Below are 19,996 nucleotides of genomic sequence, written 5' to 3'. Positions count from 1 at the left end.
TGCACAGTAACGTTACAGCCTAAATCCGCCTCACAAACAGCTCGCCAGAAACAAAAGTTTTATCCCTGGATTATATCGCTTTAACAGTTAAAACACGCGACATTATGTCAAAACTCTGGTCTTGGTGAGTAACCTCGTAAAGACAGTCGGTAATGTCTTAAATTAGCATTAAACGCGTGTGACAGAAAGTTAATGAAAAAGTAATGGATTCGCACACTAGTTCTTAAAGTGAACGCAGCCATTTGTGTCAGTCATTAATTCTGTTGTCATAACAACAGAATATAGTATTAATTATAAGCAATCAGAATTAATAGCCTTTGTATTTAATTCAGTCTGGACTAAAAAGACTATCCAGTGTTATTTTACATTGGATTACTTTATTCAGTTTCTGTAGTATATCTGACCCAAAAAACTACCCCAAAATGTCTCTTAATTTATTTGTGCTACTTTTTTCAATTTAATTCAAAGATTGAGATCAAGCATCCATACATAAACTCTTAACAAAAAAAATACATTAACATTTAGGTAAGATCAATGTAAAAAATGTCTAAATATTTATATATTTATCTATCTTAAACATAAAATAACATGATACTGTTTGATCAAGCTGTGCGACTGTTCTGTGCGACTGTGCGACTCTTTTTTGCATATTGCATCAAAATCTTTGTATGCATTTAGTGTACCTAAAATAAAAAGTGTTTTATATATAGGTTTATGGCTCTTAATTTTCTTGTATTAATTAACCACTAGTAAACTTATGTCCACTGTTCTTTTTTATAAATTATAAATATAGGATTTTTATTACATCTTCATTATAGTTGAATCGAGAATCAAATCAGGAATCGAGAATCGAAAATCGAATCGAGAATCGAAATCGAATCGAACTGAGAGCTTGCGAATCGAAATCGAATCGAAATTGAAATGTGAATCGATACACTCTAAAAAATGCTGGGTTGTTTTAACCCAATTTTGGGTCAAATATGGACAAACCTGAAATGTCGGGTTAAAAATGTAATGTAAAAATTTAACCCAACGGCTGGGTTAGTCCATATTTGACCCAAAGTTGGGTTAAAACAACCCAGCATTTTTTAGAGTGTACCCAGCCCTAATAAATAACCGTAAAATGTAGTAATTAAAACAGATTAAATACAGACCCTGATCCATCAGACATTGAACAAAACATCCTTTAAGTTAGTACTTTACCTTTTTAATAATGGATTCACTGCTAAACCGATCTGAACTGAACTGAGAAAGTGAAGTGTGTGTCATTGTTCTCTACAGGGTGGAAGATTGTGGTCTCACAGAAGAAGGTTTTGCTGCTCTGGCAACAGCTCTGAAATCAAACCCCTCACACCTGAGGAAACTGAACCTGTCACGGAGTAAACTAGGAGATTCAGTGAAAAGTCTCTCTGTTGTATTGGAGGATCCTAACTGTAAACTGGAGTTACTATGGTAATACCATCTCTTTTATAGTCACATCTATCATTGTACTCAGTAAGATTAATCTTTTAATGTACATTTCATGACTAAAATCATCATGTGTTGCTAAACACACAAATCTCAGCACAAATTGCTCTGTCTGACGATGAAGTTAATTTCATTTATACTACAGGGCTGTTGAATGCTTGATTCTGATTGGTTGAGAACGTTCTAAGGTGTGCAATTATTTTCAGGGAACCGCACTGCTAAAGTAGTTCCAGGCAGGTCTTGACCGCATTACAGTTCCATATCACTGCGCATAGTTAAATGTAATAACGGAAAATAGAATCATACAGTTCATCACAAGAAAAAAAATGACAGACTATTTTGATTTTCCGGAAGTAAATTTGAATATTGAACATGAAAATTTTAACAACTGGGCAAGGGCAGTATTGGATAGCCCAGATGAAAAAAAAACAAATAAATGGAAGAGGACATCAAAGGCAGCAGACAACCACAAAAGACATAAAACAATCAGCGAAGAACAGCTAGACAGACTCGAGGGCGAAAAACACGAAGAAAACACACAAAAAAAAAAACAACAGCTTGGGCTGTCAATGTGTTTAACGACTGGCTTAAGGCCAAAAATACGTCTGTGGACAAAGTAGAGAGAGATGGGGCAGTCTCTTTAAATACCCAGCTGCGGGCTTTCTATGCCATGTTCCGAAACCTATCCGGCGCAGAGTATTCAGTGTCAAGTTTTCTCTCCCTACGAGCTGAACTGAACCGCTATCCAAATACAACATCAATGTTGTATTTGGACTCTCTGTATCTGTCACCACACACAGCCGCTGGGCTGGTTCGCAAGGTTTGGTTTGACATTCAGCTGAACCTGGCAAGGAGGGGGCGTGAAGGAAATCGAAAATTAAGAAAGCATTAATTTGTCATTAAAAAAGACGAAAATTATGAGGACTATATTTGTTTGTCTTACAATGCAGAAACAAAAAAACACAAAAAGCCCACCGATCCCAAAAAAGACTGCTACCGAGGATTCATGTTTGCCAATCCAGGGGACCCCTTTGCCCATTTAAAAGTTTCAGAAAGTACATCACCAAATGCCCATCTGATGCCACATCCTTCTATCTTCATCCACTGAAAGCCCCACAGGAGAAGCTTGACAGGAGAGATTGCTGACATTCCAACGATGGGTGTGAACTATCTAGGAAACATGCTTCCGCGCATCAGCGGGGCAGTCAGGTTATCCAAAAGATACACCAACCATTCATTAAGAAGCACTGCAGTTCAAATGCTGTCAGAGGCCGGGCTGAAGAGCAGACAGATCATGTCTGTCACAGTAGTCCAGGCAAAGTAGCGTTTTACGACAGACTAATTGTAAAATAATTTTTTGCAGCATAGATCATTTCTATAAGGTCTCCAGAATAACATACTAAAAGTCCTAATTTTGCAAGATGTAAACAACACTGGTCCAGAAGCACTTCCTGTTTCAGTTTTTTAACACTACACAAAAGCTGGGATAAAATAAAACCAACAGAACATGTAAAACTGAATCAAAAAGTTAAAAAACATCTTTAAGATGTTTTCTTTACATGTGAAATAAAGAAAACGGTTACAAACTGAAACAGGAAGTGTTTCTGGACCAGTGTTGTTTACATCTTGCAAAATTGTCTATAAGGCCAGACAAGAATACACCCCAACGGGGCTATTTTTTTCCTTTACTCCTATCAAAATGAAACTTTACACAATCATGAACGTATCCATGAAAAGTAATTTTATTTTGTATTGCAAGTTTCTTTGAAAATTAATTTTAATATGCAAATGAGCTATACACTAATCGAATATGCCCAAAATACACCCAAATAGACTTAATTTTTTTCCTTTATTTCTACCACGAAACAACTTTACAAAGTAAAAGTATACATGAAAAGTAAGTTTTTTTGTATCATAAGTTTCTTTTGAAATTATTTGGAATATGCACACAAGCTCCACATGTCCTAATTTGCATAGGCAGAAACACCCTTCATATGTATGACAAATCCAATCATCCTACTGCCAATGGGTGATGGCAATGCTGCTTTTAGACTGGCCTCTAACCTGAAAACTGCCTGGCTTGGTAGTACCTGCTAGGGGTATAACCCCCGCCGGTATAGTCTTCAGGGTCACAAAGGGACACAAGCCTCAGGGGAGGGTTGGGTGTTTTTTATTTTGTGTTTTCTTTTATTATTATTTTTATCCAGTCTGGAACCTCGACCCCTTCTCTGTGGATCTTGGTTCTGGCACCCTCTATATCAGTTCCTGGTTTGTTCTTTGCTTAGTTCTTCCCCTCTGGGTCATATTCATCTGATAAATCAAGCAACTTTGAGTTTGTGCAGCTAGTACCACAACATTCTCCGCAAATGGCAGTGCAAGGGAGTCCATGTTTTTTGCATGTGCATCTCTTTGTGCCGCAGTCTTTCTTGCAAATACAGCGGATTACATCTAGAATTTCTGATGGTGCAGCAGGCTGACCGTAGCCTGGATGCCAGCCCGAACTCCGCCCACAACATTTTTTGGTCTGGAAGTTCGGTCTGGACTCGATCCATTGAGGAGTAATTATGATCAGGCAAAAAATGTTCGCGCCAATCAAATTGCCAGGGCGGGCTTTATACGATGATGGACAGATGATCTGCAGGGACGTAATCAGCACGTTATCAAAGAGCGCTTGTCAAAGATGACTGCAGCTGGAGAATTGAGATGTATAGATTCCACTGACGCGTCTGTTGTGAAATAAATCAACAGTGCATTCATTTTAATAGACAAACAGAAAACTGCAATCAAGGCATTTGTCAATCGGAAAGATATTCGGCAAAGTGTAACTTATCAGCTGGCTCTGACGGTCACTAAGAAGATGGGACGTAATGAAAAGCCTGTGGTCGTTGTGGTTTCTCCTTTGGTCGCACTCATGAAGGACCAAGTGAAAGAAGCAACACTTGTTATTTTACTTCTAAAATAAGTAAGTTCTGTTGTTGACAGCTATGCTATGCAAAGTATTTGACTTACTTCATTGCTCTGATTGGTTGTAGGTATTTCCGACTATCCAATTGAGTGCAGAGGTTTTTTTTCCTGGTTCGGTTAAGACACGCCTCATAATCAAAGCCCTACGGAGGAGTTTCAGACTCATATTCTCACTAGAATATGAGTATGACGAAGTCAGGCTAAGCTGACCGGTCATTATTGGCATAAATCTCCCATCCAAAACATGCCACCCGCAGTCTTTTGGGTCTATATGTTCACTTTTCACTCCATCATTTGGTAAAAGACCCGAAGACTATGGAAGTTTGCAGCTGTTGACGTTGGAGGGAGAGTTTGAGGTTCCATAGGTTAACTTACTGAATAGACATGAATGTGCTAGTTATTTGGCACCTGTTTTGTCTACTTGTGACTTTATGGCTTCTTGGCCATAAGTCAATTAGGCCTAGTGTTGAGCTCATTTGCATATTTAAAATAGATTTTTCCAAGAAACTAACTTCATACATTTTTGTTTTACAAGATACTAACTTGTAACAAGGGAAAGACCTTGTGACAGCCTGGAGAGACAGCTGACAGGAGGAAAGAGACCCCAATGGGGCTGGTAAGGGTTAGCTACCCTTGTCGGCAGTATCCAGCTCCGTGTTTACAGGATGATGGAGACACCTGCCCAAGGCTTCTGAGAAATTAAAGAGAAAAATAACCCTAGAGTCTGCAAGAATGGAGGCGGAAGATGACTCAATGTTGGACAACATGGTTAACGACTTAGGAATGGAAACGGATATGAGTATGGAGAGCAAGACTAGATCAAGATCTGCAGTTTGTAAAATCATTGAACTCCAAGTTTGTGTCTGTGGCTGGAGCAAGGTGACAACGGTCAGGGGTTTGAAGGTTCATCAAGGGAAAATTAAATGCTTAAAGGAGAAGGGACAAGGGCCTCGCATTGATCAATACTTAAGTCAGTCAAGTCAGTCGAATGAAATCCAGCGTCAGGAAGCAAACCACAGCTCGCAGGATATCAGCACCCCTGTCATTGACGAGAGGAGGGCTTGCACAGTTAGTGATGAATAGATTCGTACTTGTGAACCTGGTCAGATTAACCAGCATAAGAGAGAAAAGAACCTCAACGGGCATAGGCCTGGAGTTAGATGGCCAAGAGCTTGTGAGAAAACTGCATGGGAAAGATTGCTTTGCTTTGCAAAGATTTCCTATGCTTTGCATTGTAAAGATTAACTGGTACATTTGAAAAGAAGCTGGAAAAATTTGGGGACATCATTTACGCATATGGAAGTTAGTGGTTTGGTGTGGAAAAAAGGAAGGAAAAAGTACAAACTACTCTTGGAATGTCTAGATGGCAGCAGAAAATTGAAGGGTTAGTTAGAGAAAGGAGAGAGCTGAGGAAGCAATGGAAAACAGCAGAACAAAGTCAGAAGGAGGGACTCAATCTCTTGCAAAGGGCCATTAAAGATAAGCTGGCAACATTACGCAGATCTGAGTGCCTACGGAAACGGTACAAAAAGAAGGAACTAATTTCTATAAAGACCCATTCAAATTCGTAAAGAAGTTATTCACCAGTGAGAAGAATGGCACTTTAAAAGCATCTAGGGTTGAGCTAGAGAGATATTTGGAGGAAACGCATACAGATGCAAAAAGGCATGAGTCTATGTCAGTTCCATCAGACATACAACCCATCAACCCACCAGAATACCAAATGGAGGTCTGTGCACCTAAGTGGAAAGAGGTAGTTCCAATGTGCACCTAAGTGGAATTCTGTGGAAATGGATAAAAGTGGCATGGGAAAAACAGGTTGTACCGAGAGTGTGGTGCAGAGCAGGAGTCTTTATACTGTAAAGCCTGGCTCAATTGGCCCAAATACGGCATCCAATCAGCAAGAGAAGGTTACTCTGCGTATTTCTTGCCTTTCCTTCACGCAACACAACAAGATTAAATACAATATATTTTCTTATATGTATTGACTCGTTTATTCATCTGACTCCATAAAATGAATAGGCTTCAATGATATCCGTGTATCATTAAATGTTAGTGAATGTTTGATTATTCAATTCGACACTGATTTTTAGTTTATCCGTAATCAGGACACAATATCGCTCTGCAGTACTTATCTCAAAGCCCGCACGACACACCCCCGTCAGTTCCAATAACCAATTCAGAGGTAATTTGACTTAATATCTAAGATCTGCCGTATTCACACGTACAATCAGAGATATCTTTACAAGTCCCCTTGAATGCCTTCTCTAGAACAGTGTTTCCCAAACTTTTTTCTGGGGACCCACATTTTAAAGTCGATAAATCTTTGTGACCCAATAAACATAAACAAAGGCCCATTCATATATCACGAAGAGAATGTATGCATTAACAAAATATGTATGACTATTTTTAAGGTCAGTTAAGCTTACAGTTAACTATTTAAAAGAGATACAGATATTTGACAAAGCAATTTTTTTTATTAACCTGTTGTTGACAATAAGCGAAATGCAGAGGTGAAATGAGAAAGGAAGAGTTGACAGGGCATCTCACTGTTCATATTCTCATCATTACAGTGTACACAATTTACTATAGGCTTAAATTAAAATATCCTGACAGTGAGACTTTGTAACCATGCAAGGCTCACTACCACTGTATAAAAAAATGCCTAAAAATTATACACACAATTAATTATATATTCCTCTACCCCCCTAATAAATCTAATGCAATATAAATGACTATAACATAGTATTCAATATAAATATTCCACATTTATTGGGAATGTTAAGGCTGTTTCATCCAATTTAAAACTAGATAAAATCATTGAGTGATTTGTGGTTTGTAAGAGAGAGGAGTGTCCAATTGAAACGCTTCTCACTAGATGTCACAACGCTGTTTAATAATAGTGTCCGGTACCGGGTGTAAACGCGACTCTTTTAAGCTTTGCGTTTCGTTATCTACTGGTCTGGGCCGTGCTGCCTAGTTCAAAGTAAACTAGTGAAACAACTGAAACCAGCGCTGTTTTGTTCTCTATTTGTTATTACTGACCGAGAACACGCTTCAGGTGAACGAATCCGAATCGTTTCAGACCGTTATGCACTGCAGTGAAAACAGTGAATATGGGCACACCCAAAACTAGGTTGATTAAAACAGCGTTTGCTGATTCTAGTCGGAAATAACTTGCCCCCTCATTCAAGTACACTTAAAATGGTATCGGATATTAGCCGTCGCTAATCTGACGCGAAAGATGTGGAAATATTCGAATCCAATGATCTAGGAATGATCCACCTGAGATTGCCACCACTAACCTACGACCAGATATTATTTTGTGGTCTGGATCAGCACGCATTGTTCAACTGATAGAGTTAACAGTGCCATGGGAGGACGCGGTAGATGAGGCACATGAGAGGAAGAAACTACATTGTTCTCATCTGGCCACTGAAGCAGAACAGCAAGGATGGAGAGTCCAGGTTTATCCAGTGAAACTGGGTTGTCGAGGTTTTGTGGCACACTCTACAACCCGGTTCCTCAGAGACGTCGGATCCAGTGGCCAAGAGTTGCGTCGCACAGTAAAGAACTTATCTGAAGCAGCAAAAAGGAGCAGCAACTGGCTGTGGTTGAGACTGCTTTCACACACCAGTGGGGCTCGACAGCCTTAGTCAAACGGGTTGGCGCGTATGGTTGGGTTGGGGAGAGATTGTGGTTAGGTCTCAGAGCAGCAGGAGGGATGTGGGGGACGGAGGGACGCCAGAGTCACTGTCGAGCCCTCTTGAGGTGTCGTGGGCTAGTCGACGAAACACTGAGAACGGAAGGTGCCCACTTGAAGACCCTAGAGATGTCCCCTACTCTGCTCAATCCAGACGGTTGTCCTGCTGGGCCTGTAGTTGCAGCTGTCACGTGTGCTGACGCACCAAGTACACTGCAGCCGCTAACGCCGGACAGAAGGGGAGTCACACCACCATATGGAAAGAAGCGTAAATGGATGGAGAAGCATAGTTTACTGTAAAGCTACGTCTTAGTTTTGCTTATCTTGGTGAAAGCCGAGTACAAATCAGCATGAAGTTTTTAACATCTACTCTCGTGTAATGGAAATCTGGGCACCTTTCACTAAAGAAAGAAAGAAAGAAAGAAATGGAGCTTGATCCTCTCAGGAAACAAAAGTACAAACGAAAATCAAGCCAAGGATCACAAGGAAAAAAAAACCCTCTGTTAACATGCAGCCCATGCGCTTGATATGCCGTTTTTAATGTCTAACTTCACAGTCAATGGAAACGTGTAGTTTAATTTTAACAAATAAAGTATATAGTCCTAATCAATAGAAAATTAAACTGAATATACATAAATAGATAGTCCTGCTGCAAGGGTTTTTGTTATTAGCCTATAGGCCTAAAAAAAAAAATAATAATAATATTGACGCACATGCTTTTCTGTCTCATTATTGCAACTTCTCTCTGTCTCTCTAATAATTGCACTAATAATAACTGCATTAGTCTGCTGTCAGTGGCTCAAACCTCCGTTACTAATTCTAAAATGACGTTTTGGAATTAGCAACGGAGGCATGGGATTAGATGCGTAAGAAGAAATTAGTCCTACATACAAGAGCGTTTTAATGACAAAAACTTGACAAACGGCTTGATATGCATCATCTGAACAATGTTTTGAGGTGTGGTAACTGGAGTATAAGCGGAATAATTGACTTCAGGCCGTTGAATTATTCGAAAAATAATGCATGCCGATGTATAACGGCCACTCCGCTTCGAATAATTCAACGGCCTGTTGTCAATAATTCCTTACTTATTTTCATCACATCACATAACCTGCTGCTCCTGTTTTTGACCCACCAAACATTTACTGAAGGTTCAGTTGCTTCTAGTAGTTTGATTAAAACTCATCTACTTGCCTCTGTGAATAATGGATATTCACTGCTAAACTGATCTGATCTGAGAGTGAAGAGTGTGTCATTGTTCTATACAGTTTGAAGGATTGTGGTCTCACAGAAGAAGGTTGTGCTGCTCTGGCTACAGCTCTGAAATCAAACCCCTCACACCTGAGGAATCTGGACCTGTCACAAAGTAAACTAGGAGATTCAGTGAAAAGTCTCTCTGCTTTATTGGAAGATCCTAACTGTAAACTGGAGATACTGAGGTAAGACTATCTCTTTTATAGTCACATCTATCATTGTCCTCAGTAAGATTAATCTTTTAATGTACATTTCATGACTAAAATCATCATGTGTAGCTAAACACAAATCTCAGCACAAATTACTCAGTCTGACAATGAAGTTAATTTCATTTACTTTCGTCACATCACACAACCTGCTGCCCCTGTTTTTGACCCACCAAACATTTCCTGAAGGTTCAGTTGCTTCTAGTAGTTTGATTAAAACTCATCTACTTGCCTCTGTCTGTGTAAGAGTCTATTTTCATCTTATTTTTTACTTGTTTTGAAATCCCATGAGCTCATTGTGTTCTCATATGTTGCAGCATTCATTTTATGGGTGCAACTGAAATACAGTGTATGACTGGAGGCTAATACCACCATTTTGAACCAATCATCTGAACAAAAAGCTGCTGTAGAATGATGTACATAATTATTTATCTGACTTCAGTATTTCCAGGGGTTCCCAATTCCAGTCCTCACAGTCTACACAGTTTGTATGTCTCTTCAGATCAGGGGTGTGTTTCCTGTACAATGACGTAACTCACTGCTTTACTACTATAGTATGATGCATCGTTGAAGAAATCAACTACCTAGTCACGACCTATGGGCACGACTGTTTCCCGAAACCATATTGTCACAAAGTGGTCGTTCAACTATGTTGGTTTATGACGTCACGCACGTGGTGGAGTAATAACTCCTTTTAATGAAACTGTTTGAGATCGAATTAACGCTAGATGTTTTGATATAAATTACAGATATGTCATCTGAGGACTATGTCTAATTGTTATCAGTTATTTTGCTTTATTTCCAGATTCAATCATAGGCTCGTTCTTAGTAGAGCACGTTCGCACATGCGCAGACTTCAAAAACTGTGTTTTAAATCTCTTGACAAACTAAAGATGCAACTGACATTTGCATGTATTATTCTAGTTAAAGACATGGGTTGCACTGAATGTCAGCTTGCTTATTTTGCTCAAGACAAGGGTTTATTAAGTCCACATGTCATGTAAACAAGAAACTATGCTTCTTACCACAGGTCGAGAGCTGTCATTCCAACCACACAAGTTTGTGACGCTGTTTGCGAATGTTCGTTGTAGGGCTGCAACAACTAATTGATAAAATAGATAATAATCGATTATGAAAATCGTCAACGAATGTCATTAGAGAGTTTACTGTTGATAGGTTGAAATAGGCCGATAAAGATGCGGCACACACACACACACACACACACACGCAAGGTCTCTTTCCATGCGCCACTCTGCTGTGCGCGCGCTACATGGTTTTCCAGTAGTCTCCTCTGTCTCGCATGCGTGCTCTTGCTCGCTCGATCTAGATTCCGGGAGTCTGAACTGATTTGCGGGCATCAGGGAGCCGCTATCAATATGGGGGAGACTCCGGGTGTTCTGACGATTTGTGCTGCCTTGTCAAAAAATGCTACCGTAGTGCGAAACGATCACAGAAAATATTGATTAATATTATATGAAATACAATTATAATACAATTCTAAGTTATGAGTTGCTACTGTATACTGTAGTAGACTACGGTTTTTATTTTGAAAACGTAGTGAAAAGTAAAAATTATCATCAAATATTCATTATTATCAAATATCTTTGACTTGTCAAAGCACATCTTTCCTTAATAACTGAAACTTTCAGTTATTCTTGTTCAGCTGGCTTACCATACAAATATTCATCTGATAGTTAGCATTTTTTAAAGGGAAATTACATTATAACACATGAAAATTGACCTTATTACATTTTTTTTTTTTCCGGCAATAATCTATTTATCAAGGGTCTTCTTTCAAATTAAACCAAACTTAAGTCTTTGCTCCCAAACTTTTTTTTGACAGGGTCATCACCGGGCATTTGTCCTCTATGTACATATGTGTAACTTTTTTTAATGATGCACAAGGGTAAATAGTCTGTATAGAATTATGACTTGTAAATCAAGGTTAGTCAGTTTATTTTTTGTACATGTTAAAATGATCTGAACTGAGAGTGAAGTGTGTGTCGTTGTTCTCTACAGGTTGAGATATTGTGATCTCACAGATGAAGGTTCTGCTGCTCTGACTTCAGCTCTGAAATCAAACCCTGAACACCTGAGAGATCTGGATCTGTCTGGGAATAAAATAGGAAATTCAGCCACGCAGCTCTCTGCTGTACTGGAGGATCCTCGTTGTAAACTAGAGATACTGTGGTAAGATCATATTTGACTCTCACATATGAAAAATATAGTTGAAGTGTTCAGCCTCTTTCTGTTGCTGTGAGCTGATTGAGCTGTAAATTATTGAGTCGCACTTAAAGGTGGAATACCTAAGATTTTTGCATTAAAATATCCCAAAATCACAAGGCCAGTGTTATATATTTAGTTAAGATGATAACTTAAAATATTCCAAATGTTTCAAACAATGTTTGAATCGCGAGAAAATTGAGATTTTAACCAAGGAAACGGGGCGTGTGAGCAGGGGTGAGCTGGGAGTCGCCAGTCAATCGCGTCATACCCTCGGTTTCCGCTCGTACTGCGTGTAGTCCTGGACAAATACGATAGTTGTAGTTGTGCGTTAGAGTATCAAGCAACAAACGTCAGCTTGTTTCGCGCATTTGTTATGGAATGGAGCACAATTATTCTTTAGCGATTGCACCTGTTTCTGTCGACAAAGACAAGTCTCATAAACACCGCGCTGCGCCACGTCTAGGACAACACCAGGTATCGCACACCAGACGCGCACTTTCGCATCAGTGTATGGCCAGCAATATGTTTAATGACATGAAATGAAGATAATGTCTGTTCTATGTTATGATTGTACTCCACTATCCAGTGAGACAACCTCTGCTTTGGGAGAGCCCTTCCCTTCTGGCTCCCACAATAACAGACAAAGAGCTGGTCTGAGGTCCTGAACACCACGTTCTGTCTACGTAAGCCCAGAGGGCACGTACTGGACAGAGCATCGCCAAGGCTGGGTCTGCCTCCTCCAGGGGCAGCGCTTGCAGGTTCACCACCTGGTCCCGGAAGGGAGTGGTAGGAACCTTGGGCACATATCCAGGCCGGGGTCTCAGGCTCACATGAGAGTAGGCCGGCCCGAACTCCAGGCACGCTTTGTCAACGGAGAATGCGTGCAGGTCCCCTACCCTCTTGATGGAGGCCAGTGCAACCAGGAGCACTGTCTTCATTGACAGGAATTTAATCTCAACTGATTGCAGGGACTCAATGGGAGATCTCTGCAGGGATCAAGACCAAGACCACTGAGAGGTCCCAAAAGGGTACGAGAAGAGGACGAGGAGGATTCAGTCTCCTCGCTCCTCTCAGGAACCTGACGATCAGGTCGTGCTTCCCCAAAGACTTACCATCAACTGCTTTGTGATATGCGGCAATAGCGGCCACATACACCTTCAGGGTGGAGTGAGACAGCCTTCACTCCAACCCATCTTGCAGATGACCAGGGAAGGACCAGCGTTCCACGGGGGTCTGCTCTGCCGAGGTTCTGGTGATAGAGGGGGATGAGAGTGTAGTGGTCCGGAGACGACACGCACTGCCATCCACGCCCTCAGAGACAGAGGAGGACGAGAGTGGCGAGGCACGGGGGCGTTGCACACTGCCATCCTGCTCTATGTGCTCAGAGATGGAATGCAGCTCTTTGAAAGAAAAGATTCTCCCCCAGCCCTCCACCAGGGGAAGGAGTGGGCCTGCGACCACTCCCTGAAAGAACTGCAAGCCATATCTGAGCTGCCCGTAATGGGAGTGCCACAGCGGGGCTGCGGGGCTGGTACGGGCAGGGGCGCTTCCCTGCGACCACCTCCACGACACAGCCCGGAGACTTCCACGATCTCATGGCCTCTTCATGCACATCCGGGTAGAAAGGATTTGGGTTCGCCACCCCCAAAAACCAATCATCAGCCTTAAGTGATCGGGACATGGCAGAATTTTCCACATAAACCCGATACTCGTGGCAGCCCGGGAAGCATAGCTGTGAACTCTGAATCAAACTCGCTATGCTAGCACATCCGAGGACAGCAGCACACACGAGCCACCTCCAGAGAACTTCAGCTCACCTTGTGATGCGGCGATAAACATGATTTCATCAACTGGGGGACCGAATGAGAACCTTTTATTTAAATTTTTGTTTTGAGGGAAGCCACGAACTCACTTGGGACCACGTTGGTTTCAACGTGCGTTATACATTGCGATGGTCACGTTCCCACTGAGAGAACGTGACACACCCACGAGCGCTGTCTGAACGCGATCAAAGCCCAAACACGTCAAACAGCGCTCACGCCCATCAGCTGAATCTATCAGAATACCGCACTCAGAATACACGGGCAGATCGTCTTTAAAAAGACGCGTCTTTAAAAAAACGTTGCGCGTGCACACTCTTTTTAGTGAGAGGAAAAAACTCTGCGGATGTTGAAGCGACCAGGGAGAGACACACACACTGGCAGACCACTGCTCAGATCGCAGGCAATGTGAAACTCGCTGGATACCACCGTCACACCAAAGAGTTCGCTCGTCTCGAAGAGGTGGGTCACAGTAGTAAACTCAGATTGTGTGGCTTGTGGAGTGAAGAAGTTCTCTTGGCTCCGAAGCGAAAACATACTGCGGTTGCATCCACTTCCTCCTTTTATACTCACGAGGTGAGGCGGGGATACGCTATGCAAATTCCGCAGACCCATGGCATTTCCTTGCCATTGGCTCGTTTTTTAATAATCGAAGAGTATTGGCTTTCTAGGCGAAACCCCCATTCTCCGTCATCCGACGTAACTCGGAGTGACTACGAAAGGGAACTGAAATATCACTTGGTCCTAAGTATTCAGACCCTTTGCTGTGACACTCATATATTTAACTCAGGTGCTGTCTATCTGATCATCCTTGAGATGGTTCTACACCTTCATTTGAGTCCAGCTGTGTTTGATTATACTGATTGGACTTGATTAGGAAAGCCACACACCTGTCTATATAAGACCTTACAGCTCACAGTGCATGTCAGAGCAAATGACAATCATGAGGTCAAAGGAACTGCCTGAAGAGCTCAGAGACAGAATTGTGGCAAGGCACAGATCTGGCCAAGGTTACAAAACAATTTCTGCTGCACTTAAGGTTCCTAAGAGCACAGTGGCCTCCATAATCCTTAAATGGAAGACGTTTGGGACGACCAGAAGCCGTCTGTCCGGCCAAACTGAGCTATCGGGGAGAAGAGCCTTAGTGAGAGAGGTAACGAAGAACCGAATGATCACTGTGGCTGAGCTCCAGAGATGCAGTCGGGAGATGGGAGAAAGTTGTAGTAAGTCAACCATCACTGCAGCAATTCCCCAGTCGGGGCTTTATGGCAGAGTGGCCTGACAGAAGCCTCTCCTCAGTCAAAGTTTGCTAAAAAACACCTGAAGGACTCCAAGATGGTGATAAATAAGATCCTCTGGTCTGACGAGAACAAGATAGAACTTTTTGGCCTTAATTCTAAGCGGTATGTGTGGAGAAAACCAGGCACTGCTCATCACCTGTCCAATACAGTCTCAACAGTGAAGCATGGTGGTGGCAGCATCATGCTGTGGGGGTGTTTTTCAGCTGCAGGGACGGTACGACGATTGGTTGCAATCGAGGGAAAGATGAATGCGGCCAAGTACAGGGATATCCTGGACGAAAACCTTTTCCAGAGTGCTCTGGACCTCAGACTGGGCCGAAGGTTCACCTTCCAACAAGACAATGACCCTAAGCACACCGCTAAAATAACGAAGGAGTGGCTTCACAACAACTCCGTGGCTGTTCTTGAATGGCCCAGCCAGAGCCCTGACTTAAACCCAATTGATCATCTCTGGAGAGACCTGAAAATGGCTGTCCACCAATATTTACCAACCAAACTGACAGAACTGGAGAGGATCTGCAAGGATGAATGGCAGAGGATACCCAAATCCAGATGTGAAAAGCTTGTTGCATCTTTCCCAAAAAGACTCATGGCTGTTTAGATCAAAAGGGTGCTTCTACTAAATACTGAGCAAAGGGTCTGAATACTTAGGACCATCTGATATTTCAGTTTTTCTTTTTTAATAAATGTGCAAAAATGTCAACAGTTCTGTGTTTTCCTGTCAATATGGGGTGCTGTCTGTACAATAATGAGGGAAAAAATGAACTTAAATGATTTTAGCAAATGGCTGCAAAATAACAAAGAGTGAACAATTTAAGGGGGTCTGAATACTTTCCGTACCCACTGTAAATAACCGTAAAATGTCGTAATTAAAACAGATTAAATACAGACCCTGATCCATCAAACATTGAAGATTAAACAAAACATTCCTTAAGTTTGTACTTTCTCTTTTTAATAATGGATTGACTGCTAAACTGATCTGAACTGAGAGAGTGAAGTGTGTGTCATTGTTCTCTACAGGGTGGATGATTGTGGTCTCACAGAAGAAGGTTGTGCTGCTCTGGCTACAGCTCTGAGATCAAACCCCTCACACCTGAGGAATCTGAACCTGTCACGGAGTAAACTAGGAGATTCAGTGAATAGTCTCTCTGCTTTATTGGAAGATCCTAACTGTAAACTGGAGATACTGTGGTAAGACCATCTCTTTTATAGTCACATCTATCATTGTCCTCAGTAAGATTAATCTTTTAAAAGGGGGGTTGACTGCTTTTTTTCTTTGCATGATTGTATTTATGGGGTGCAATATAACATGTATTCGTGGTTTTTCTTTTTTAAAAAGTCTTATTTTTCATAAACTTCACCTTTATTGTCAGCCGCGCTCTCCTCTGTCCCCTGAACGAGTGGTTAACTTCCTGATTCTATGAAACCACTCCCTCAGAAACATGTAGTGGGCTCAGATTGGTTAGTTTGGCCTGGTGTGTTGTGATTTGCTAAACTGTCGCTCACGTTGTCCGGAAGGTTAACGCCCATTACCTTTACGGGTGGAACATTTATGTCATGAGCTCCGGTCCAGATGTAAACATACCTGCCAACTTTTGAGTTTTGGGGTTCATTCGCTATAGATCACGGGAGATTTGTAACTAATTTGCGGTATAACTAGTGAATCACGAGTGGCCCAACAGATAGATCAATAGATAAACTCATCTTTCAGGCAGTTGACCAACCCATAGCTGTCAACATCAAAGGGAGATTTCCCGGGAACCATCCCCAAAATAAGTTGTTTTTTTCCTCACGATTCTTACTCACAAACTTTAAAAATAAAGCACTAATCAAAAAGTCTAAAGAATTTAGAACTAGCCCACATATGTGTGAGAAAGAGCACTGTGTCATTAAAAAAAATACCATAGAGAATGTTTAAATACTAAGATCAGCTTACGAGGGAAACGGGGAGGCTGTTTCTGCTGGAGATGATTGGGAGAGGTCTCTGCACCTTGAGGTCTCTGCGCGCGCTGACATGCAGTGTAAAGCCTTGTTTATACTCGACGCGTCTGCACGAGCGCGGTAAAAATGGCGCGTTGGGTGCGCAAGACCGGCAAGACCTCACTTCGAGCTGTGTGCAAAGCTTGTGTTACAGCGCGCGCGGAACCGCATCCGAGGACGATCGACTTCGAGCCGAATCTGTCCGAGCTTGTACGTCTCACACAATCAGAGTGTACAAATACGAGATATTTTACGGGAAATACTAACATGGGAAGACAGTAAAAGAGCTAAAATACGTGAGAAACCCGGAAAAACGGGAGGATTGACACTTCAGCGTGAGAAATCGGGGGTGTGGCGTGTGAGCGTGTGAAACCAATCAAATGCGGGTGTCTCACGGCCAATGCGTGAGAGTTGGCAGCTATGTGTAAATATGTGTCGAACTGCAGTATCAGTTTGAGGCAGAATCAGACCGAGAAACACGCGATGAAGAGAGTCAAGCAGAACCTCACCACATACTACAGCTCTTACTAAACGTTTCTGAATGATAATTTGCTACATTTTTTAACTTTACACGTTTGTTTTACACAATAGCAACTGACTGGCTACTAATGTCATACTCAAACAGCGTTGGCATGTTTACGTTCTTGATCAAATCGAAAATACCGTCATAAAGCATATATACATGAAAATACATTTAAAACATTAGTACTTAAAGAAAATTCAGGTCCACAATGTTTGTACGCGTTTGTCGTAGACAAAAAATAAAACACAAGGCTATGTCTGGAATTATACATGCAAATGCATTTAAAGTGATGAAGTCTTAGCCTACATACAGATTGTGGCCCAACACTGCTGCCTCTTGTTTTAAAGTCGGAACTGCTTCATATTTTAGTCACAGTTTCTTGTTGAATCCGGTGTTGAACTCGTGGAGATTCTGGAAGCTGTCTTCCGTAAAATGCGCAGCACAGAGAGCTAGATTACGATCGTCATTTTCAGGAACATAATCAAACATAAATTGTATCCATTGTTGAGGAAGTACAGCGTTCGTGGGAAGCCCGAAACACAGAAGACCTGACAGCTGCGTGAACAACACACTCGACGAGCCGCAGAAATATGCGCATGCCATTTTCTGCATATTCCGGAGGAAGGGGTTGATGCAAATGTGTGGGTTAGTGACGTACCATAACCCAGCTGTAGTCCCAATCGAGTCGTTTTTGTAGGCAATATACTTCCTAATTTTTAAAAGATGATATCTCTGCTTACACTGAATTTTCAGCGCTGCAACTTTGCAGATACTGTTCATGCACCAACAGCAACATTACACACTATTCAAAATGAAAAAAGTGAAATCGCAGTCAACCCCCCTTTAATGTACATTTCATGACTAAAATCATCCATTGTAGCTAAACACACAAATCTCAGCAAATTACTGACAATGAAGTTAATTTAATTTACTTTCATCACATCACATAACCTGCTGCTCCTGTTTTTGACCCACCAAACATTTCCTGAAGGTTCAGTTGCTTCTAGTAGTTTGATTAAAACTCATCTACTTGCCTCTGTCTGTGTAAGAGTCTATTTTCATCTTATTTTTTACTTGTTTTGAAATCCCATGAGCTCATTGTGTTCTCATATGTCGCAGCATTCATTTTATGGGTGCAACTGAAATACAGTGTATGACTGGAGGCTAATACCACCATTTTGAACCAATCATCTGAACAAAAAGCTGCTGTAGAATGATGTACATAATTATTTATCTGACTTCAGTATTTCCAGGGGTTCCCAATTCCAGTCCTCACAGTCTACACAGTTTGTATGTCTCTTCAGATCAGGGGTGCGTTTCCTGTACAATGACGTAACTCACTGCTTTACTACTATAGTATGATCAAGCGGCAACCTCCCCACGTCTCTCTCTTGAAACCAACACGGAAGTGAATTAAACTGCAATTCATTGAGTGACCGCTTGAGGCTGGCTGCAAAAGCGAGTCAAATCTGTATTTCCCCCAAGTTAAAATGTCTAACTTCACAGCAGAAAAAAAAAAACATGTTTACAGCAAATAGTTATTTTGGTCTATGTGCTAATTTTGCCCTTCATGACAACTGTGAGGGGGGTGAATTTTTTTACAACTCATCTGTTTAAATTATATTAAACCTTAAAGGTCTGCATAAATAAGGGCGTGGCCACTTGAGTGACAGGTGGATTGCAGCTGCTGTCACTGCTAGTCGTTTGTCTGCTGTCTGTTAGCGTCACCCTCAGCTGTGTTTGTGCTTTTTCCGGGATTATTTCATGCAATTTAATACATGTTTTATACCTTCGCCCCGTGCACGCCGTTGGATTCCGTCGTGTTGAGTATGTAGAGAAGACCAGCGCTGTGTTTCCAGCTGTTTCACTCTCATGCACTAATGGATGTCTGACAATTTCAGTGCTTTCTCTCCGTCCATGCAATAGATGTACACCCTTGAATGAGCGCGGATTTCTAGTTCATTTACTTGAACTTCTGAGGTAATATCTTTGGTTTGACCCATCTGAGAAACTCAGAGGTGGCCAAAATCAGAATGTAAAATGGACTGAATTAAAGCTCTTTACGAACTTGACGTGAGATGCCGACTGACATATGTGCCTGAATCACTATCACATGCACAAGCTTAGAGCAATATTGTAAGTTACTAATACATTTTTAACTAGCACAGTGTGTCATTGTTCTCCACAGGTTGACTAGGTGTGGTCTCACAGATGAAGGCTGTGTTGCTCTGGCTTCAGCTCTGAGATCAAACCCCTCACATCTGAGATTTCTGCATCTGTCTCATAATAAAATTGGAGATTCAGGAGTGAAGTTGCTCTCTGATCTAAAGGATGATCGACATTACAAACTGAAGGAACTATACTATGTGGGTATATTTTTATTTAAAGCTTTTAAATTAGCCCAAGCACAGTAACACCTCATATGTTTGTAACCGGAGAATAGAAGATCATAATTCAGCTCCACTTCAGTCTTCATACTTTTAGTTTTATTCTGTGACGTGACTGATTTATAAATATTATATATCAATATATTTTCATTACTTAACAGTGTC

The 19,996-nt window shown here is 41.4% G+C and overlaps 1 protein-coding gene and 1 pseudogene across 4 annotated transcripts in view; both read left to right on the top strand.

Moving 5' to 3' along the window:
- The window catches only part of LOC148973379 (NACHT, LRR and PYD domains-containing protein 12-like), a 39,308-nt gene that overhangs the window by 18,726 nt on the left and 586 nt on the right, over positions 1–19,996 (top strand). For all 4 annotated transcript variants that reach the window (XM_089121494.1, XM_089121493.1, XM_089121492.1 and 1 more), the window contains 5 exons: positions 1,282–1,452; positions 9,403–9,573; positions 11,614–11,784; positions 15,962–16,132; positions 19,633–19,810. In XM_089121494.1, coding sequence (XP_088977620.1) covers positions 1,282–1,452; positions 9,403–9,573; positions 11,614–11,784; positions 15,962–16,132; positions 19,633–19,810 — 862 coding nt within the window. The remainder of the gene's footprint in view (positions 1–1,281; positions 1,453–9,402; positions 9,574–11,613; positions 11,785–15,961; positions 16,133–19,632; positions 19,811–19,996) is intronic.
- On the top strand, positions 2,138–2,791 carry LOC148973380 (uncharacterized; annotated as a pseudogene).

Source organism: Pimephales promelas, chromosome 16 (assembly GCF_988280905.1).
Source record: "Pimephales promelas chromosome 16, fPimPro1.hap1.1, whole genome shotgun sequence".
NCBI lineage: Eukaryota > Metazoa > Chordata > Actinopteri > Cypriniformes > Leuciscidae > Pimephales > Pimephales promelas.
Note: the sequence above shows the minus strand (reverse complement) of the source record. Positions and strands in the feature narration are given on the sequence as shown.